General features: G+C 33.5%; 1 protein-coding gene and 1 pseudogene across 15 annotated transcripts in view; one reads left to right on the top strand and one right to left on the bottom strand.

Moving 5' to 3' along the window:
- The window catches only part of VPS13B (vacuolar protein sorting 13 homolog B), a 670010-nt gene that overhangs the window by 529802 nt on the left and 115624 nt on the right, over window positions 1-24584 (bottom strand). For all 15 annotated transcript variants that reach the window (XR_004954708.1, XR_004954709.1, XR_001598476.2 and 12 more), the window contains one exon: window positions 22479-22660. Coding sequence is in view for 11 of the 15 variants with exons in the window: in XM_036233309.1 (XP_036089202.1) it covers window positions 22479-22660 (182 nt within the window). In the remaining 4 variants the exon portion in view is untranslated. The remainder of the gene's footprint in view (window positions 1-22478; window positions 22661-24584) is intronic.
- LOC118612112 lies at window positions 23351-23469 on the top strand (annotated as a pseudogene).

Below are 24584 nucleotides of genomic sequence, written 5' to 3'. Positions count from 1 at the left end.
AGAGCAGCTTCACAAACTTCATTTATTTGTGTACCAACATTATTATTGCTACCCTATCCTTGTATTATTTGTATTATTATTTACTTAATAAAGAAGTAGTAGTATCTCAAGTGGCTAAGAGGAAGGATACTGGAAGGAGCACATGGGCTGACAGTCCAGCACTGCCATTTACTATAACCAAAGGCAAGACTGTTCATCTCTTCATGCTTTAGTTTCTCCTGTGGACAACGGAGGTAACAACAGTATTTTACTCTCAACACTGTTGTAAGGGTTACATGACTCAATAGATATGAATCACTAATAAGAGTACCAGGCACATGGTAAGTACTAAATAAATAATTAGCTAATACTGTTAACATTTTTCTTTAAATTTACCAGCAACTTTTTACTTTTATTTTATGAATATTTATTTCATGAGCAAATTTATATTCCACTATTAAGCAATAATATCTGAAATCATGGGTACAACATACGGAATATTTTTTTTCCTAATACCCAGCAAAAGAAATAACTTTTATAGTTAAAAACAAAGTTTCCAAAATGCTACTTAAAATTATCTTCAATTCCAATGGTGATACTGCACCAATAATAAACACTTAATAAGAGGGCCATCTTATGTGAAAGACATTAAAAACTATGTACCTCAAAAAAAAATTAAAAATCCATTCAAAGGAGATGAAGACATTTAAATAATGGACATACTATGATAAGTATATTGCTAGGTATTACAAGAAAAATACACAATGCTTTCTGTAGGGAAATACTATTGGAAAACAAATAAATAATGCAATGCCATTCAATGAAGAGCTTGTTCCATTCTAGTTTCAGGGACTTAATAATCTCAATGATTCTTATTTCCATCAAACTAAATTTCTTCTAGATTTAGCTTGTTTCTTTCCTTTATGAATTAGAAAAGCCTATTACTTTTCATAAAATCACGAAATAATCCAAGACATATTTTATTACTGCTGTCATAATTACAGTAAGAGTAACCACCAATTATCATGCCAGGCACTGCATGAATGAAATTTATCGCAAAAAAAAAAAAAAAAAAAACATGAAAAATATATTATCATCCATGAAGAAACTGAAATGTTAAGAATCTAAGTAACATGCCTAAGATCCCACAACTAGTAAATGTCAATGAGGAGGAAGGGGTTGCATGGGAGTAGAATTTAAACCGTAGGTCCTGACTATGTTATAGTAAATTAGCAGACAGCCATGAATTGTCCTTCAACATAATCATAAGATACTATATCAACATTTAATTGATCAAAACATTTTTGGTACTCCTCATTTACAATTACATTTACAACCTATAGGTTATTCTTCTGAATTGTCCTAGACGGCAAATTCTGATCACTTGAGGAGTAAGTAAATATTCTAAAGAAACAAATACTACTCAGAGTGAAGAAGAGTGGGTAAGGTGATTCAAGATCTCAACAAATCTTTATATTCAAATAGAAGGCATGGTTCTGGATACATATTCAAAATTATATTGTTTCTCTCTCTGACACAGTCTTTAAAAGAAAAGGAAGTGTATAATTAAAGGTAAGGTACTAATTTCCTCATGTGTCTGCTAAATTGGCTACAAAAATAATTTCAAAGAAGTTTTTAAAAACTATGACTATGGCAGTGTCTATGGATTGAAAAAGTGTTGGCCAAAATGATTACTTAAAAGAGCAACCATTATTTGCATACACAGTTTTGACTCTTGAGCAACGTGAGGGTTAGTGGTGCCTAGTCCCCATGCAGTTGAAAATCTATATATAACTTCGATTCCCAAAATTTAACTACAGTAGTCCCTAGATATCTATGGGGGATTGGCTCCAGTATCCTCGCAGATATCTAAATCCACAGCTGCTCAAGTCCTTTATATAAAATAGCTGGGAATAATACAGTCAGACCTCTCTGCATCTGTGGATTTCCAGCCACAAATAGAAAATACCATTTTTTTTAATCCTCATGTTAAGGATACAGAGGGATGACTATATACTTATTGGGGGGGAAAAAATCCCCATATAACGAACCCTCACAGTTCAAACCTATGTTGTTAAAGGTCAACAGTATAACAATATAAGTATTGTTTGCAGTGTAACAGAATAAGCTTCAAAGGCATTCTTTGGAGAACAGACATCAAAGCCTGTTTCTGGCATTTAAAAAACTAACATTCTTCTCATTTTAGAATTTTCTTCATTTTTCTTCCCCTTTAAATAGCTTATCTGAAACCTGTTCAGTATTTTCTATTTTCTAATGTGTGATCAGCAATACTACTCAAAATTCTGACTAGTAAAGAATAAAATTAAGAGTTTCTCAGTTCTTCCTGGTGAATCTTTTGATTTGGAATCTATCCAAAATCATGTTAGTTCATTCGCCAATGTACTAATGATTCAGGTTCAAGCTATAAATGCATATTCCCTAGGTGTCCAGTATAACCCATAACTTTTCTTATTTTAAAAAAAATCTTTGCTTTCTAATTTTATTAGTTTTAATCCGAAGCATATTTTAACCTTTTATACTTCTTCCTGGTCCTAGAGATTCACTTTATATGACTAACAATGGGCCAATTCAGAAATAATACCTAGTTTAATGTGCGTATATTTTCCATTCCTTCCTCCATGACATCAATACAAAAATCAGAAATGAATCAAGATGAAATACCAGTTAATATATCTCTGATGAAACTATCAAACCATCAGTAATTATACTTTGCATAAGACAATGACATGTATTTGTTATGACTCATAATGGATAGAAACAGATATCCAACTTAGGCTAGTTTAAACAAAAAGCTGGGATTAATTTGCTTATAAGAAGAGTTGAAACACAGTGATAAGGCGGGGAGGGGGTGGAGGCCTTGCAAACAATTGGTACCAGTTTCAAATGACTCCAGAACGCCATTTCTTTGTCTCTTTATGTCACTCTAATTCTCTTCAAAACTGATTCCTCACCATGGCAGGAAACGATAACTTCCCAATTCCTACACTTGATGTCTTCTACAGAAAACTAATTTCATTTTCTCTGGTTCCAAGTTCAAAATTCCAAAAACGGATTCTGACACAATTTGTGATTGTGGACTTTTAACTTACAGATGAGCACCACGACTGACTCAGCTTGAGTAAGGCGCCTAACCCTAGTCAAATAGAAATAGCAAATAAAAGAGCATATCCAGCTTGGCTCCTGCTATATTTTGGATTTACATGAAAACATGGCAGCTATCCCTTAGGGGGAACCTTAACCTCCACTTTACTTAAAGCAAAGCTATAGGATTAATGGGACATGTGATACAGAGAGGTTCCTCAAAATGCCTGAATCTGATTCACTGATGATGGTTCAACAAAACTGAAACATAATTGTGACCATCGTGCTATTGCTGCTATTCAACCACAGGTTCAGCAATATGCAAACCAACTCAACAGGTGAAATTCAAAGACATTCTCATAATTCTGGCTAATATTCCCATTGACAAATCTTGTTATAATTTACTGACCCTTGCGCTGATGTCAATGGCCTAGCTGTTTAGTTTGCTACTTAGAAAACTACAAACTGGCAAATTAAAAACTATAGAAAAAAAAAAAAAAACACAACTGAACAAATCATCTGGGTTACTCATGCTGATGCCCACAGCAGGGGCCCCTTCTCTGATGAGAACAACTGGAATTAACCTGCACCACCCAAGCTGCCACCACTGCTGCCTGCATCCGGCATTGTATCAGACATGGCAAAACATCCACTATCATAGAGTGGGCATTAAGCAAAAGATTCTATCTTTCTGATGTAGAAGTTACCATAGTATTGCCAACTCATGACTACCAAAAACCAACCATTTTATAAGGTGGTAATGAAGGCCATACTGTATTAGGCATTGCCAAAGCATCCTTGTCCAGCTTACTCACTGCAAACTCACTACATCAGACCTTTAACCCCCTAATTCCCATTCGGTCTGATCAGATAACTCTGACCACACCAATATTGCCATAAACATTAAGCACTTAACATATTTTTGGCTTCTGAAGCTATTTACCAGCTAACAATGGTGTACCTCCAATTATAAAAAGCACATAACAGGTCAAAATAGTTGACGGACATTTTATGCTCCCTACCAAATCCACAAACATCTAATATTGTTGAACACTAGAATGACCTCCTGATAAACCAACTCAAAAAGATTCTGACTCTACTTCCCTCACCTTCTTTTGGTCTACATGCCTCAGTAAGGTAGTGTGGTCACTAAATGCAGCTTTCTTTCTTTTTTTAAATAAATTTATTTATTTAAATTATAAATGCAGCTGTCTTAACAAAGGGTTCATCTCCTCTTGGCCATGTCCAGGGTAATGATCAGGTAAAAAGGCACTGGGAATCATAAAGACCAGGGGTCAGCAAACACTTCCTGTAAAGGGCCAAAGAGTAAAGATTTTAGGCTCTGGAACTACATATGATCTCAGCCACATTCTTCTTCTTTTTAATCATTTTAAATTGTTGTTTTTTTTAAAAAAAAAAAAAAAAAAACCATTGTTAGATTGTGGGCTATACAAGAACAAGCCACAGGCCAAATTTGGCCTGGGAGCTTTAGTTTGCCCATCCCTGGTATACATATATTTTGAAATCTCAGGATTCTACCCTGACCATTACTGAGCAGGATGCTCCTTACTTTCCCTTAACATCAGTCCCAAAGAAACCTAAAGGGTATGCCTTCCAGGTAGCAGCCCGCCCAAATAAAACCTAGGCTTCCAACTGAATGGTAGTCCAGCCACAGGATTCTATTATGGGAATGATATGGTCCCAAATTGAACAAACATTTTATAAAAATGGCGAAGTCGAAAGTGTTTCAGCTTTGGGAGTCACAGATTCTCTACTGCAACTACTCAAATCCAGCACTGAACTGTGACAGCAGCCACAGACAATAAGTAAACAAATGGGTATCAGAAGATTTGGCCCAAAGAAAGCTTAGCTACTAGTAAGATTAGTAGCTTTCTTTTTCTGTTTTATTTGCTTGGGTAATAGTAACAGTTCTATTTCTATCCTGGAAGGCATCAACACATATCTTTTATAATAGTAAGGTTCATAAGCTTTGTATTTGTGTTCTTTAGTATTCTGAGATTCAACACTATAATGTTAAGAATAAAGGACATAAAAACACCCACATATACTATAGCTGAAAAGTACAAACTAAAAACTATACATTCTCAATTTGATTCAAATCAAAACTATTTATGGAATACCTAATATGTGATAAGCCACACATCTAAAAGTATACTATCTCATCTAATCCTCCAAATCACCTTCTGAGGCACTATCATTACTAGATATAAAAACTATGGTTTAAACACACTGTTTCCTTGAGCATGTTACTTAATGCTTCTGTGCCCCAGTTTACTCATCTAGAAAAAAGGAATAATTGTACACCTAAAAAAGAGCTATTCTAAGAATTAAAGGGATTAACACATATAAAGCACTTTAAAAATTGCTAAGTAGACAGTAATCAGTTATGTGTTTACAATTACAGCAGCAGCAGCAGCAGTAGTAGCACTAGTAGTAGTAGTAGTAGTAGTAGTACACGGATGATTACGTTTTAATAAACTTGACAAATGATCCCTGATCATTGTCTTGGTCACTTGCTTAAATGAAAAAAAAAAAAGTAAATAACAAATTTTGTGTCAATTTTGCCCCAAAATTAATTCCAGTACAGTATAAAAGAGGTAAAAAGCCCTGAAACAGAAGAGAGTTTGGGGTATTTAAAGAATAGAAGGGATACCAATGTGTCTTAAACACAGTGAACAAGTACCACATAAGATTTGCTCCATCAGGCATTCAAATTTTCCTAAAGTGATACATGAAAAAAATCTTAGAATAAAGGGATTGGTGCTGTGTACCTTTATAAAACTCACTCCCCTTTCTTAGTTATTAACAGACTTCCAACTTCGTTCAGGGTAGAAACGTATTTGGCTAAAATTACTCACCTCCCTAACTAGAATAAAAAGAGATATCTGTTACGTAATATAAACATTGTTTTAAGAACTGTGAAGGAAAGATTTAAGGGCAAGCCTAAGATGGCTATCCTTAGGAAGGCTCTCTCTGAAAGCTAGCCCTTCACCAGCAACATCTGGAACTCGGCCTGCCTCCCTTCTCTAACCGATAAGAGTGGTGTACTATGCTTAGACTTTTGTGCAAATACACACACACACTTCTTAAGAACTGGTAGAATTTGTAAACTATTTACATTCTAAATGGTCACAAGAAAAAAAAAAAAGCAGACATACAAACATGTATCACCTTTAAACATTCTCCAAAAATATATACTAGTTGCTGGGGATATAGCAGGGGACTAAAGGAGACATGGTACCTGCCCTCGTGAAACCTATGTTCCACTTTAAAAAGGATCCTCTGAAAAAGTGACATATGGGCTCAACTCTGAAAGACAATTTTACATAAATAGGTGAAACAGAGGGAGAAGAGCACAGCAGAAAGATGGAATCGCCTGAGAAAAGCCCTAAGACAAAAAGAAGTATAGCTCTTTTGAGAAGCTGAAAGGTTAATGGAGTAGAAGGCCAGATTTGGGTCTTTATCCTACAACTAACAGAAAGTCAATGAAAGGTGAGAGCAGTGATCATATATGAATTTTTCAAAGCTCATTCTGGTACACGGCAAACGATGGATTGGAAGGGGAAAAAGAAATGGAGTTGCTCTGGAATGAAAGAAGATGGATGTACTGTTAAAGCACTTAAATTTGATAATACTTCGTGACTGATTACTATAGGTACCTGATTAAAACAGAAAAAAAGTATCAATTACCATGCTCAATCCTATTTTGGATGAGACACTTTTAACAAATGATTAAAAAATGAGTTAGAATAAAGATTATCTGAAGTCCAAAACTTGCACTAATATCTGATTAAGTAAAAATCACATGAATATGCTAATTTTTACATAAAATCTATTAAACAAAACTATGCTGTTTTAAATGGGCACAAAATGAAAAGTGCAAAACTATAAACTATAGTAGACCTCTTTTTTCTCAGGGTTACAATTTCCAAGACCCTCAATGGATGTCTGAAACCACAGAGAGTACCAACTCCTTTATATATTATGTTTTTTTCTATATACACATACCTCTGATAGTTTTATTTATAAATTATGTACAATAAGAGATTAACAACTAAAAATAAAGCAATTATAACATACTGTAATAAAGGTTGTATGAACGTGGTCTCTTTCAAAATATTTTATTGTACTATATTCACCTTTTCACTTAAAAAGAGCACTTTACAGCTTCTCTTTGGCATATCTGAAATTCCAACACGACTACTGTTGCACTTTGGTCACTGTTAAGTAAAATAAAGGTTACTTGAACACAAGCCCTGCAAAACCTCAACAGTCGATCTGGTAACCCAGAGAGCTACAAAGCACAGGTAGAAGAATATATAGAGCATGAATACACCTGACGAAAGGGATGAATCATGTCCCAGGCAGGACACAGCAGGATGACACAAGATTTCATGCTACTCAGAACAGTGTACAATTTAAAACTTATGAATTATTTCTAGAATTTTCCATTCAATATTTTTGGACCACATCTCACTACAGGTAACTGAAATTGCAGAAAGCAAAACCACAGATAAGAAAGACTACTGTATACCAGGGGTCGGCAAAGTTTTTTCTGGATTTGTGGGCCATATAGTCTCTGTTGCAACTACTCAACCCTGTCATGGTAGGACAAAAGCAACCACAGACCATATTTAAAGAAACAAGCATGGTTATGTTTCAACAAAATTTTATTTACAAAACAAGCAGTGAGCCAGATTTGCTGACCTCTGATCTAGAAAATGGGGAAAAAATGCAAAAGCCAAGAAAAGTGGTCAGATCAGATACCTGTCCAATAAGAAATAATGAAGTAGGAATCCTAGCAGGCAAATATAATATAATCAGTAATTACCTTAAAAGAAAAAAGACAGTAAAATGGGCAGTCAGCAGGTAGATGCCTTAAAATACATCTGGAAACATTTAGTAAAAAACACCACATCCACAGGGTTGATATTAAGGAAAATGCCACATCCAGAATCTATGGCAATCTGGAAAGGGAATTCATCATCCTTAGTCTTTGATGAGACAGAAAATGTGGCACAACAGAAGAAACAGGTATCCAGTAACTAAAATGGCAGGTCAACATAGCAGTTTGGTCAACTCAAAAGTTCAATCAACAGAGCTAAGGCAAATGGTCAAACCAGGGTTAACTGCAAAGCTCAGTAAATCCTCCTGATTCACTGTGATATGTATTCCTTAAAGCATTCCCAGATTAATGACAGGACAGCACCCAGATCCTGAGGCAGAGCTGAAAAAAGAGGCAGAGATCAAGTGGTTTTATCTGTAGAGAAGAGTATGGTGGGTGTGGAGTAACAAGCAAGCTCTTAGAGAACTGAAGAATTTCTAAAAAGTAACTATTCCTATGAAGCACATCGACAAAAGCAGGTTAGGGCCGATAGGGAAGAAATTATTAGCTATTTTAGAAAATTCTACTTTCTATTTTACAAATAAACCAAACATCACATGAAATTTGCTAATGTTTTCCCCTCACATTCGAATAAATTTTAGTAAGATGGTGAACAATGCTGTTTCTAATTACTTACTAATAAAAATTTTTGTCAGAGGACTATTATTTACTTTTGACATTAAATGTTATTGTATCTGATAATTAAAACCAATAGCTTACTGAATATATTTAAATTGAATATTTACAATGAATTTTTTTATCCAGTTATCACGATTAAGTAGTAGTAACTAAAACACACTTCATAAGACATGAATGTCTAAGCAATACGATCTATTGCAGCACACTGGATTTTGTCAAAAAACCTCAGAACAAAAATAACTACAATATAGAATAATGTGTGTAATCAAAGATTAAATATTATATTTCCCAGGTAGACTGAAAATTCTTTCGAAACAGGGTCCAAATCTAGCACTTAATAGATTCTAAATACCTGCTGAACTGAGATGACACATTAATCACAGCGATACCACAAAGGAGAAAATAACTCTGCTTGGGTGAATGAGAGAAATAGTCACATACAAAAATCTAATGCTAATACTAAATACTAACATTAATGTTACATTTCGAGTAGGAAAGAGGTAATTAGCAACTCTTTCCTTTTTGGGGGGGAGGGGCAAAAGCAAGAAAAAGTGAAGAGTATAGTATGCAGGATTTGATTCAGCCAGGTGAGAAATGAGGGAGAAATGAGGCTATGGAGGGCCCAAGTCCACAGCCCAGGTCCTAGCAAGGGCCATCCATGCTAGGAGTCTTTTAAGTTTATCCTGAGGAAAATGGGGAGCCCCTGAGAATTCATGAGGAAAGGAGTTATGGAGTCACTCTTGCCTTCTTGGTACACAGTTCAGGAAGGCAGAGCCCAAAGGTGCTTGAGTAACCAAAAAAGGGAAAGTGGAGGCTAAATCCAGTCTTGGCAGGAACATCATCCAAGAGATGAAGGGTTTCCAGGAAAAAGAAAAGAGCATGAAAAGGCCACCTCCCCAAAAGTCTTCCAACCCCAAACCACTGACTGGTTCCAGCTCCAATCCCACTACCACGGTCTGCTGTGGTCTTGCCAAGAGGCCCCACAGAACATGATGCTAGTTAATCAACTTGTTCGGTACTTTATTGAACCAAGGCCCTAACAGGTAACTCATCAGAGCCTACAAGCACACCTCTTCTCATATCCTGAGATTCAGAATCCAGAGGTGACTATCCTTGTTTTCACTGCTTCTATGGCATTTCCTCTTGAATATACCCAAATCTTAAAATGTAAAGATTTTGTCTGCACACAGACATATGCTCCTGCTGCAGGCTGTCATGCTCACTAAAATGCTTTCACACAGCATTTTCTGTGCACATGTACAATGCATGGCATTGTGCATCCCCTATTATCCACTCATCCATCCATTTGTTCATCCGTCCATCTATTCGTGAAAAGATAGCAGTAACTTCTGACTAGTCAAGTCTCAGGGTTCTCAAACTCTTCCAAATAAATCAAAGAGGAGAAAAGACTCCCAAACTCATTTAACAAGGCCAGCATTACCTTCATACTAAAGCCAGATAAGGACGCTACAGAAAACTACAGACCAAAATTCCAGATGAATACAGATGCAAATATTCCTAATAAAATACTAGCAAACCGAATTCAGCAGTACATTCACCATAATTGAGTGGGATTTATCCCTAAGATAGAGAAGAATGATTCGAAATACACAAATCAAGAAATGTGATACATCACATTAATAGAATGAAAAAAAAAATGATCATCTCAATAAACACAGAAAATGCATTTGACCAAATTCAACCTCCATTCATGATAAACATTTTCAACAAATTAGGTGTATAAGGAACACATCTCAACATTATATAACAACCCACAGCTAATATAATCAGTGATGAAAGGATGAAAGCTTTTTCCTCCAAGATCAGGAACAAGAAAATGATGCTCACTCTCACCACTCCTTTTCAACATAATACTGACAGGCCTAGCCAGAGCAAGCAGGCAAGGAAAAGAAACAAAAGGCATCAGAATCGGAAAGAAAGATGTCAAATAGTTTCTATTTACAGATGACATTTTATATATAGAAAATCCTTAAGATTTTCTTTTACTTCTATTCATTGAATTCAATAAAGTTCCAGGAAACAAATTTAACATTAAAAAATCAGCAGCATTTCTACACACTAATTACAAATTAACTGAAAGAATAATAAAGAAAACAACCACATATACAATAGCAACCAAACCAATACAATACTAATAAATATTTAACCAAGGAAGTAAAAGATTTCCACACTGAAAACTACAGGACATTGATGAAAGAAGTCAAGGAAGACAAATAAATGGAAAGATAACCATGTTTTCATGGACTGAAAGAAATATTATTGTTAAAATGTCCATACTACCCAAAGCCTCTATACATTCAATGCAATCCCTACTAAACTTCCACTGGCATTTACAGAAATAGGGAAAAAATTCTAAAATTTATATATGACTATCAAAGACCCTGAAAGGTCAAAACAATCCTGAGAAAAAAAGAATAAAGTGTGAGGCATCGCACTTCCTGATATCAAGCTATATTATAAAATAATCAAAACCGAATGGTAGTGGCATAAAAACATACACGCAGACCAATGAAACAGAACTGAGAGCCAAGAATACTCAATGAAAAAAGATAGTCTCTCCAATAAATGACGCTAGGAAAATCAGCTTTCACATGGAAAAGAATGAAATCAGGCCCCTATCTTACAACATTCACAAAAATTAACTTAAAATGTCCCTATCTTACAACATTCACAAAAATTAACTTAAAATGAATTAAAGACTTAAATGTAAGATCTGACACCATAAAACTCCTAGAAGAAAACATGGGGCTGAATGGAAGCCCCTTGACAATGGTTCTTGGAAATGATTTTCTGGATGTAACACCAAAAACACAAACAACAAAATAAAATGTAAACAAATAGGACTTCATCAAACTAAAAACCTTCTGCTCAGCAAAAGAAACAATCAACAAAATAAAAAGGCAACCTACAGAATGAGGGGAAATATTTGTAAATCATCTGATAGGAGGTTTAATATTAAAAATATATAAAGAACTCATAGAACTCAATGGCAGAAATACAAATAATCCAATTAAAAAATAAGCAAAGAACCTGAATAGGCATTTTTCCAAAAAAGATATATACTAATGGCCAACAAGTACATGAAAAAATGTTCAACATCATTAATCATTAGGAAAAGGCAAATCAAAACCACAAAGACCTATCACCTCATACCTGTTGGAATGACTATCATTAACTAGAAAGAGACAATAAATGCTGGCAAGGATATGAAGAAAATAAATGCTGTGCACTATTGCTGGGAATGTAGATTGGTACAGCCACTATAGAAAACAGCATGAAGTTTCCTCAAAAAAATTAGAAATGGAACTACCATATGATCCAACAATTCTGTTTCTTGGTATATATTCAAAAAAAAAAAAACAAAATCATGATGCCAAAGAGATATCTGCTCCTCCATTTCAACTGCAGCACTATTTACAATAGTCAAGACATATGAATAATCTAAGTGTCCAAAAAGAGATAAATGGATAAAGAAAATGTGATGTGTGTGTGTGTGTGTGTGTGTACATATACAAACAATGGAATACTATTTAGCCATTAAGAAAATAGAAAAGAAAATCCTGTCATTTGTGACATGAATGGATTTTGAGGGCACTATCCTGAGTGAAATAAGTCAGAGAAAAACAAATACTGTTTGATGTTACTTATATGTGGAATGTGGAAAAAAACTCATAGAAAAAAAGATCAGATTTGCGGTTACCAGAAGCAGGTTATGGGGGTTGGGGAAATTAAAGAAAGGTGGTCAAAAGGTACAACATTTCAGTTACAAGATAAATACTATTGGGAATATAACATATAACACAGTTAACATTGCTGTATGGTATATCTAAAAGTTGCTAAGAGAGTAAATTCTAAAAATTTCTATCACAAGGGAAAAATTTTTTTCTATCAATAGGAGAAAATAGATATTACCTAAACTTATTGTGATAATTTTGCAGTATATGCAAGTCATCATGCTGCACACCTTAAACTTATACAGTGCTGTATGTCAACTGTATCTCAAAATAAAATTTAAATAAGTAAATAAATGAGACAATAACTATACTACCATATTAATTAACAGAAATGTCCTACAGCTTTCATTCAACCTGAACTTTTACACATTATATGAGGATATCTCTAAAATTACCTTTTATGGCAAAGTTAGTCATTTGTGCATCTGCTGACAAAAGATGCTCATGTAATTCCCTGTGTAGCAACGGCTTCCCCACCTTACAATCAAGGCAACAAGGATGAGAATAAGGGTAAGAATCAGCTGACTTGCGGGAAGTGGAGCTGTCTAGATAATAAGTTCCTACAACCAAGCACCATCTCCTATCCATTAGTCACTCGTCACTCAAAATAGTTCTCACATATATCTTTAAGTTCCTAATCCAAAAAAAAAAAAAACATCCTTATAGGAAAGACATTTAAGCATTAAATTTTGTTTTTAAGCCCTTATGACATGTAATTTATATTTCAACCACCAGACATTCAACTTCCAAACAGAGTTTCAATAATGCTCTGTGTCTAACATAATGGCAGTAAGTGTGAATAAATAATATGTGTACACACAAACAGCACAAAAGTAACTTGAGATCTGATCCAGTGAAATCCAATGATGGTCAAGATGGAAATACATTAAGAATAATGTACAGTGCTACAGAAGTTTACTCTAAGGGAGCACAGTTCAATGGAAGGTAAATTTCAGCACACTGGGACAATAAAAGAATTCTGTGACAGCATTAGAGGTGAGGCACAGGGAATTTGTAGTGTAAAATGAGCTACTCTGTTTTTGGAAAATTACTCATAGGATAGGGAATGCCGATTCCCGAAACATATGTGTACAAGTGAGGTTAAAGGAAATAGGATTCTGGTGAAGCATCCATCTGCCCTCTTCTCTTTATTCACTTAAACACAGAACTAGCCCATCTGATTTATTACTCAGGTTGTGCTCACATTCAGAAACCATTTAGCACATTCCTGTTCTTTAAACTCATAGAAAAATTAATGATTATGTGGTTATTCATTTCATAATAATTATCACTTTCACTGTAAATGAGCTCTCAATAACTGCTTAAATCCAAATGAAAAGAAGTCATTAAATTCAATAAACATGAAAAATTTATAAAGGGCCTTTAAATGTCACGAGATTTACAAAATAAGGTCTTTTTACTCCAATTTAAATATCGAGAATATATTTTACTGGTAGTTTCTACTAGTAGTTCTTAATGCAAATCTAACTCAATTCATTTTTATTTTTAGATAAACTTATTGTAATGCCTCTATCTGAAAATTTTATAATAGCTCAAAAATACATATTTTAGAAGCTACTGGAGATGTTTCTCAGATGCGGTAAAAATGTAGTTTGAAAACAGAGGAAGAGAAAAAGCACATCACTATGGCTCAATCTTTTTCCTAAATGGTTAAAGAACTAGTCAACACTCCAAAACGTTTTTTATATGCACACCTGGGAAGAATACTGAATCCGTAACTTTGCTCGGAGTTACACTGATGTGGTTTTAGACCAGATGTTTAAATGCTACAGTATGTACATTTTCTTCCCTTCTAAGGCAGAAGTAAAGTAAGAGGAATATTTGACTTCACTCCACAAGAGACCTATTTAATAGTTTGGCGGTTATGTAAGTAAAGGTAGCTTGGCTAAGTCAGTGTTGACGACATACAGAACGACATGATCCTAATGAGTTGGAAAATATTGGCTCTCATGAGAATAGACCAGATGCTACTGAGCTGAGAAAGCTACTGTATTATTGAATTTCATTTTTATGAGGTAAAATTTATTATTCAACCATTAAGGTATCCCACATGAAATCTTACATAAAATACTTTTACAGTTACATTCTGGAAAGTAGATTTTTATTTTAACATTAAGACATCACTTAAATGAGGGATTCAAATATCCATTTGATCACCTTCAGCACAGATTTTAAAGTCTGTAAGTAATTTCCCTGCAAATACCAGATTAATGAAACTAGGCTATCAACAAAACAATGAACTACCTGAATAAAGAAAAAGTGGTAGCAAGTCCTTGTTTCTCTGAGCAAACAAAACCATGTGTGACTTCATGAACCAACTTCTGCTAGCTTCAAATTTGTCTTCTGTAGCTCTCACAACCTTTATACAATTGAAAAGAGTTAGGGACTTGCTCTGGCTTCAACTTGGCTTAAGGGAATGTTGTGGGTGGTTTGATCTATCTAGACTACTAAAACTTTCTCTATATCAGTAATAAGGCTCTGTCACTTTCTTATTATTCCTGTGTTCACTGAAGTAGCACTTTCAATTTCCTTCAACCACTTTACTCTGCATTCACAACTTGGCTCATTGGTAAAAGAGGCCTAGCTTTCAACCTATCTTGGCTTTCTACATGCCTTCCTCACTGAGCATAATCATCTCTAGCTTTTGATTTAAAGTGAGAGACATGTAATTCTTCCATTCACTTGAAAGCGTAGAGGCCACAAACATTCAATATGTAAAAAAATGCAATTTACCTTTGCCCTGCATCGTCTCAGCAAAAACACTGGATCATCAAGACAGGAGTTAGTTATCTCAGTCTCCAAGAACCTCATACACCAGAACCACTTAAATAGGTAATATGTATGATTCCAGCAGGATTCTATATCCAGGATAAGAACAAACCAACTCCACAAACGCCACTATATTCGGCACTCACAAGAACCCTGAGTAGATATAAAAATATTATCACTATTTTACAGATGAGAAAGTTAATTGAAGCTCAGAGAAAAAAACTGACCTTCCTTTAGATATATAACTAGTTACTGAAAGGATTTCCACACTACGATTCAGTACTTGCTCCTTAATTTCAATAGTTGAAAAATGAAAATATTCTTATTACTTGACAGAGATAGTAGAGGCCACTGTAGGGTTATTAATTGGCCTAATTACAACATTGTAATTAGGGAGGAAAGGGAGAAATATGGAAAATGGCCAGTCAGTCGCGCAGTCAAAACATATGCAACACTTATGGATTAAGTTTGTCATCTTATATGAATGCAGTTAATGATGCCCCAAAACAATTAAAATAGTAACGTCGAAGATCACTGATCACAGATCACCAAAACAAATATAAGAATGAAAAAGTCTAAAATATTACAAGAATTCTCAAAATGTTACAGAGACACAGTGAGAAAATGTCGTTGGGAAAATGGCACTGACATACTTGCTTGATATAGGGTTGCCACAAACATTCAATATGTAAAAAAATGCAATATATCTGTGGGGCATAATAAAACAAGATATTGCTTGCTGCATTTTCTTGCTTAGAAATTTTAAATTTTGAAAAGTATGTCATTATTTATTATCATATTATTTTACTAATTTCCTTGGAAAGACACTAGATTTTCTCTTTTTGTTATTCAGAGATTTCTTACTCGTGTCCTCTCATTTCCCAAAACTCAAATTCTAAGAAGCAATTACACAGAATTTTAATACGTAGTATCACCAAGATAAAAATTACAGCAGTAATTGTATTTACTAATGATGTCCATCTTTCATGTTTATAACTAAACATAATATTTTCTTACTATATTACATGCATCCCATTTGATCCTATTTTATTCTTCTCAAACTGAGTAGTAACCAACGAAGTTGATTTCAAACCCCAGTAATAAGTCACAGTTTGCAATTAATGAAACAGAAAATAGAAATAATTATAACTAATGTTTTCTAAAAATGCCAAAAAAGAGTAAAAGTTCAGTTCAAACAGTACAGTGTTGTTTTGGTGGTAGCAGATTTAATGCATATAAAAAGTTCTTATTGCAACCAAGCACAACATGTTGCAGAACAGTCATGGAGAAAGCAAAGATAAAAAGAAAAAGGAAGAAATTAATCTAATCTAAAAGGTCAGCATCACTGTAAGTGTTAGCCTTAGGAATTAAGCTGCATAATAAGAGCAGAAAGGATTCTGTGATATAAAATACTCTGATCTGGAAGTAGGATTAACAACAAAAAAAGAAACAAACCATTTTTAAATGATAACAAGGTCCAATGTAAAGATGTACTTGAGGCTACAATAGAGGAAAAAGTTAGGCAGAAGGTGACCCTCAGGAAAGTGAAAGACAACCCAAGAATTGCAGAAAATGTTTATAAACCATTTATCTGATAAGGGTTTACATCTACAATAACAAATTCTCACAACTCAAAATAAAAGGATAAAGAGGCCAAATAAAAATGAACAGAAATAATACTACTCTTAATTTTTTTCTATTAGGAAGATAATTATCATATGTCCCAGCAATCCCTCTTCTGAGTCTCTACCCAAAAATATTTGAAAATGTTTATCCATAAAGATATATACACCCCAATGTTCACTGCAGCATTATTCACAGTGGCCAAGATATGGAAACAAGAGTGTCCCTCAACCGATGATTATATGGATAAAGAAGATGTGGTACACATATACAGTAAAATATTATTCAGCCACAGAAAAGATGAAATATTGCCATCTATGACAGCATGGATGAATTTTGACATTATCATAAGTGAAATAATTCAGACAGAAAAAGTTAAGAATCATATGATTTCATTCATATGTGAAACAGAAAGCAACAAACAAAACTCACAGACACAGACAACAGTTCAGTCATTACCAGAGGGAAATGGGGACAGTGGGGAAGTAGATAAGGGTAAAGAAGATCGAAAAGACGGTGACGAAAGGAGATTCGACTTCAGGTGGTAAACACAATGCAATATATGGATGATGTATTATTGAACTGTACACTTGAAACCTATATAACTTTATTAACCAATGTCGCTCCAATAAATTTAATTTTTAAAAAATAAATAAAGGACTTAAATAGACATTTTCCACAGAAGACATATAAATAACCAATAAACACAGGAAAACATGCTCAACATCATTAGCCATGAGGGAAATGCAAATCAAAACCACAATGAGACACAACTTCACACCCAGATGGCTAAAATAAAAAAAGACAGATAAAAGAAGTATGGTGAGGATGTGGGAAAATTGGAACCCTCATACACTGCAAGTGGGAATATACAACAGTACAACTGCTTTGGAAAAGTCTGGCAATTCCTCAAAAGGTTAAATATAGACTTCCCATATGATCCCACAATTCTACACATAGATATATATCCAAGAGAAATATGAGTATGTGTCCACTCCAAAACTTGTACAGAAATGTTCATAGTAGCATTATTTATAACTGTCAAAAGTAGAAGTGACTAATGGATGAGCAAAATGTGAAACATACATACAATGACGTATTACTCAATAATAAAAAAAATGAAGTATCAATACACATTACAAAATGGATGAACTTCAAAAATAGTCTGCTATAAGTGTAATAATTTGGTCACAAAGACTATATTTTAATGTCCAGAACAAGCAAATCCATAAAGACAAAAAGCAAATGTTTGCCTAGGGCAGGGGGATAGGAGACTTAGAAAGTGAGTGATGGCTAAAGACTGTGGGACTTCTTTTTGGAGTAATGAATTATTTCTAAAATTGACTGTGGTGACTGATACAGAACTCTGAATACACTACAAGCTTAATACTGTGTAGCCAAAACAGGTGAATGCGTGATATGTGAATTTCATCTCGATAAAGCTATTTTAAGAAAAATAGATCAGATAGAAAGAATAGGAAGTAGGAGAGAAACAAAGGTAAAACATTTCTGGCATGGGGGAGGAAAGAAACTTGGGCAAAGGCATGAATGTAGAAAAGAATGTAATTTTTTTGAAGGCCAAGAAGACTATTAGTGTCAAATCCAAAGGAAAAGACTGGTTTTGACTTCTGTTAAAGAACTAGCTATCAAAGAAAAAAGGATAATATATGAGATTATTAAATCAAATTATGTTCAATAAAGACAAAGGGAAAATCCACTAAGGTGAAGGATAAGAGAAAAGTGGACACTGTGTTAGCAACAGCCAATAATAAGACAACAAGAAGTAAGAAGGCAGGCTAGAGGCACAAAATTATGATACAAGGTGAGGCAGGAACATTAAAGAGAAGAGCTTGGCTTACAGTCAACTGTAGAATAGAAGAAGAATGGTTCTTCTCAGACATACTATCAGAATATAACTCTGAAAGATCCAAGAACGTACATAACCTGCATAATAACTTCATTAATGTAGTAAATGAGAACTAGCTGTAATATAAAGCAAAGGATCACATGCTGAAACCAAATATATTAAACAAAGTTTAACGGTGCTGAGTATTGTCTACTGACAGCCCACAGATGCAAGATAATAAAATGCTAAAACATTATGCCTTAAATATATACTTCCCACATCTTAAGATAAAAATTTTGGAGACACAATACTAAAAGCACTCTACTAAAAATAAAATGAACAAAATAAGACTTTAGGGGAGCAAAAAAAAAGGCATTAGAAACTGGGCATCTGGAAATTTGCCTTTTTGAAATTATTTTAACTGATTCTTTTAATTCGTCTATTATAAATTTTGTAGCTGCTTTATTTGATAAAAATAACATTCCTTGACAAAGAGGTGAAACATCCAAACATCATTCCATTTTCTTCAATTCACCTAATCTGCAAATATTAGTTTCACTAATTTTAGGTTTCTCAATAATAAAATATCAGATTAGGAATCACATAATCTGTGGTTATTTGTCTGATTCATTTTTTTAATACCTGTGACTACATTCTGTTAGGACAGTATTTTTCCAGAATAAAATTTTTTTCATAGCATAATCCATTAGATTAATCTAGAGAAAGAAATAGGAAATTAGTTTGGTTAGGAAAAAAATTATAAAAATAAGTAACACCACCGCCTGCTTATTAATATGAATTTCTGGGGCTATCTAAGCCAGTAGACAAAAACAAAACATTTTAAATAAAAAAAAAGTAGATTAAAATTGTGAGACAATAAACCAAAAAAACTCTGGAGAGAACATCACAGGAAACATAAGTTTAACAAATAAACAAATAAATTAGATAATTTCACAATGATGTTCTTGTCAATAAAAGCCTCACTATAGGCCTTAAGTGTAAGTACCTAAAAAAAATTTTTTACATAGTAAGTAACCCCGCATAAAATAATGGCTGTATGAATAGCAATAACATAATGTCTTAGTCCATTTGGGCTGCTATAACAAAATACTACAAAATGGGTAGCTTATAAACAACAGAAATTTATTTCTACAGTTCTAGTAGCTGGAAGTCAAAGATCAGGGTGGCAGCAGGGTCAGGTTCCAGTGAGAACCCCTTCCGGGGTTGCAGACTGCTGACTTCGCATTGTGTCTCACATGGTGTAAAGTGGAAAGGAGCTTTCTAGCCTCTTCTTATTAGGATATTAATCTAATCACCTCCCAAAGGCCCCTAATGCCATTACCTTGAGCACTAGAATTTCAGCATATGAATTTTGGGGAGACACAAACATTCAGACCATAGCACATAACTAGTCTACTTTCATATTCATCAATTTAAAAAGTTTTTTGAATGAGAAATTCATGTAACATAAAATTCTCCCTTTTAAAGTGTACAATTAAGCTGAAATTAGCATATTCACAAGCATGAAAACATCACCACTGTCTAACTCCAGAACATTTTTATTACACCCAAATAAACTCATGCCCCATTAATTGTCATTCCTCATTCCTCCTGTTCCCCACACTCTGGCAACCATTAATCTACTTTCTGTCCCTATGGATCTGCCTATTCCACGCATTTCATATAAATGGAATCATAATGTGTGACCTTTTGCATCTGGCTGTTTCCACTTAGCATACTGTTTTCAAGATTCATCAATATTATAGCATTTATCAGTACTTCATTCCTTTTAATGTCTGAATAATATTCCATGGTACAGCTATAAAACATATTGTTTAGCCATTCATCAGTTAAGAGACATTTGTGTTGTTTCCACTTTCTGACTATTAAGAATAATGCTGTGATCTCTTACATATGGAATCTAAAAAAAGTCAAATTCACAGCAGAGAGTAGAACAGTGGTTACCAGAAGCAAGGTGGTAGGGAGAAATGAGAGATGTCAGTCAATATAAAGGTGCACTTATGTAGGACAAATAAGTTCTAAAGATCTAATGTGTAGCATGATGACTATAGTTAATAATACTGTGTTATATACCGGAAATTTGCTAAGAGTAGATTTCAACCGTTCTCACGACAGGAAAAAATGGTAAATATGTGAGGAAATCTATATGTTAATTGGTTTGACTGCAGTAATCATTTCACTATGCATATCAAAACTTCCATGTTGCACACCTTAAATATATAAATTTATTTTAAAAATAAATACACACAAAAAGAAAAAAGAATAGTGTTATGAACATTCACATACAAGATTTTGTGTAAACATATGTTTTTAATTCTTGGTTATATACTTAGGAGTAAAATTACTGGGTTCTATAGTAACTCTACATCCCAAATTGTTTTCCAAAGCAAAATTAACTTACTGTTAAGTTAATAATTCAATAGTATATACAAATTCCAAATAATTAGAAAGAGAAAAATAACATTTTTTTAAAGTAGCAAAGCTATAAGAGTACAAAAGGAAACAAAACAGTAAGATAAAAGAAGTGAAGTCAGAAAAGAACAATCACACTAATATAAATAGACCACATTTAACACCAAAGAGCAGATTATAAAATGATCTAAAATATTCAGTTATATGCTATTTCCAAGATATATACCTAAAGCATAAAACAGATAGGTTTTAAATAAAAGCATGCAAAAGGAGTACAGGCAAGTATCAACCAAAAGAAAGCTAATTGTAATTGTGTGAATATAAGAAAAAATAATTTTAAGTCATAATTTTAAGTCAAAATTTTATTAATGTAGTGAATGATCTGAGGGATCATTCACTACATTAATGAAATAATCAATTCAAAAAATATATATTAATATGTGGGTTAAGTGTTTATACACAAACTAAAATTTGCAGACAATATTTGGAGAATTCAAAGCCCTTTCATAATAAGCCCCAAAAACTTCTAGCCTAATAAAACATTTCTCTTGTCATTCTTTACAGAATTCTACAACCTGACACAAACAACTACAAATTTTACATTAGTCAAAATAAAAAGACTCTAATTGTAATGCATTTTTTTAGAATTTACAATATATTTCCCATAATAAGATCTGAAATTAAAACCTTCAAAAGCATCATGTAAAAAAAAAAATTTTTAATAGAAAAATGCAGAAGATAAAAACAATGTTATAATTTTAAGCATTATTACACTTAGTAAATAAAAACATACCCTTCTTTGAAAATTACTCCTGTGTTACTGACAAAAGTAATTATTTTGAACTGAAACATCTGAAAAAAGCAAGATTTCTGTAAAGTTTTTGTCTACATGTAAAGTGAACAACAACATGAAGATATCATCTCCTATACTGGTGTCAGAGCAAATTTTTTATTTTTAGTAGTTCATTTATGTTAAGATTTTTTCACACGAAATAGATAATTCACTTACCAACTCTTAGAGTATTATGATCAATAATTTTATTCCATTTTACCAGCATAATCACACATATTACTGTTTTTATTCTTGACTGGATTATCATTTCAAACATACACACTGATTCCCTCAAAAGTTACCCATGTACAGCCAAAGAGTCAACTGTACAAGGAGCTGGTGAAAAATAATCTCTTGAAAATATAAAATATATCCAGAAATTGGTTACAGGGAATAAAACTGAATGGCTTAACTCGTATCCTGTAGTTTACAAGGAACTATAAATACTCACTTTCAAGAAATATACTACAAAATTTAAGTTTAGTATGTTATCCATATGGATTTGAATCATAAAATATTAGTCACCATTAATAGGAATTTTCCATATACTTGTCAAGAAGATTGCGCTCTTACCTATAGTTTGGAAAACTTCATTCATCAATGCTTCATTCACTGCTGAAGAGCTGACATTTCCAATATGAGACCAACTTTCATATATTGCTTGCAGCAGAAGTGTCTGGGCTCTTGTAGCTTGAATTGTGAGATTTGGAAGTTCAAATATACCTTCACTTACAGCAATCTGAGATCTTTTGGTCCTGAATAAGAAAACAGAAAGAATAACAATATAGTAAATAGCATTTACAAGTAACAACATATAAAATGAATTAGGATGCCAGGGAAGAAAATAATATAAATTAAAAATATTTTAAAATAGAATTAATTATCAAGTAGAAGTGCAATTCTACTCATTTTAAGCTTCACTACTTCAGAAGCTCTTACACTACTAAAAAGTAAAAACACAAACTAGAATGTCCATACAAAACATTAATACACATATATTCTGCTCAAGCAATTATACTTTTCAAACATTAATCATCAGATATGACAAGGAAAATAATACTAGTTAAAACATAAAGAGGATATGCATTGTTCTAAATGTCTCGTATCTAGTAACTTATTGAATTCTGCCATAATACTGAGAGTTATCATTATCTTGATTTTTAAGATAGGAAAATAAGACACAAAAGATAAATTAAGGTATCAAATATCATACAACTAGTAAGTAAAAAGTAGGAATTTGAGTCCAAGCAATATGATCCAGAAATCACATCCTATAATTTCTCTCATACGTACTTACAAAGTATTTCCATTATACCCAGGCTTCTACTTAACAGTAACACAAAAATTATTTCTAGAACTTCAGCCCTGTAATGTCTAATTCATTGTTGCTTTATTCATCTGATGCTGTCATAGAATGAGGTGCCTTAAATAATTAAATGTTCCAGGTCAACGGCCATGCTACCCTGAACAAGCCCGATCCCATCTGATCTCAGAAGCTAAGCAGGGTCAGGCCTGGTTAGTAGTTGCATGGGAGACCACCTAAGAAGACCTGGTGCTGGAGGCATAAAAAAATAAAAATAAAAAAATAAGAGACTGTAAACTGACATGGTCCTTGCAATATGTAAGGTCAACCAAGGGTTGCCTTGCCAAAAAGAAAATAAGTGTTCCAAACAGCAATGCTTTAAAGTAAAAAAACATCTAAATATGACTGTGAGCAAAAAGTTGATAGTAAAGTTTAATGAAATCCAAAAAAATAAAATGGAAAAAAAAATAAGAAACACGGAAAAAAAATAATAGGATGCTAGTATAGTACACTCAATCACCCCACCCTCTCCTCAACCCCACCTCTTATTCCAGCCATTGCTATGGACACCAATTCTATGCAGATTTTCACCAGCATTGTCTAAGGCCACTGTCCGGGAGCCTCCAGTGGGAATTATTTCATGTTCATGTATGCAGAGCATAGAAGTGAAGGAAAAAATGTTTCCCTATTTTTGTTTTCCTGGCTATCAATACTGAGATTCATTTCCTAAGTCATTTAGGAAGGCCCAAGGAAATTGAGAATCAAAGAGAAAAAAAGAACTGAAATAACTGGAAAAGGTGTTAATGATCTTGGGAACAATATCAAGCAACCTCAAGCAGGTGTAACTGGAATCCCAGAATAGAGGAGAGAAGTGGGAGAAATGGAACAGAAAAATATTTAAGGAAATAACAGCCAAAATTTTTCTATATCTGAAGAAAACCATAAACCCAAAGATCTAAGAATGTCAACAAACTCCAAGCGGAAGAGACTTAAACCATACCAAAGGCACATTATAATCAAACTATTAAAAGATAGATTTAAAATCAATGTTAAAAGGAAAAATCTTAAAAGCAGAAGGTAGAAAAACATACTCCATATAAAGAAACGAAGATGAAAGCAGACTTCTCATCAGAAATGATACACAACAGAAAACAAAAATAACATTACTGAAATGAAGAAAGAAGAAAAACTGTCAACCTAGAAACAAAATTTAGATATCTTCTAAAAATTTAGGCAAAATAAAGGTTTTTCAGATTAAAGCTGAGAATTTGTCATCAACATATTTGCACTACAAAAATATTTAAAGAAAATTCTTCAAGCTACCAGATAGAAACCTTTGTAGATCTAGACAAAAAAATGCGAAGAGAGCCTGGAGT

The sequence above is a fragment of the Rousettus aegyptiacus genome, unplaced genomic scaffold (assembly GCF_014176215.1).
Source record: "Rousettus aegyptiacus isolate mRouAeg1 unplaced genomic scaffold, mRouAeg1.p scaffold_m13_p_15, whole genome shotgun sequence".
Lineage (NCBI taxonomy): Eukaryota > Metazoa > Chordata > Mammalia > Chiroptera > Pteropodidae > Rousettus > Rousettus aegyptiacus.
Note: the sequence above shows the minus strand (reverse complement) of the source record. Positions and strands in the feature narration are given on the sequence as shown.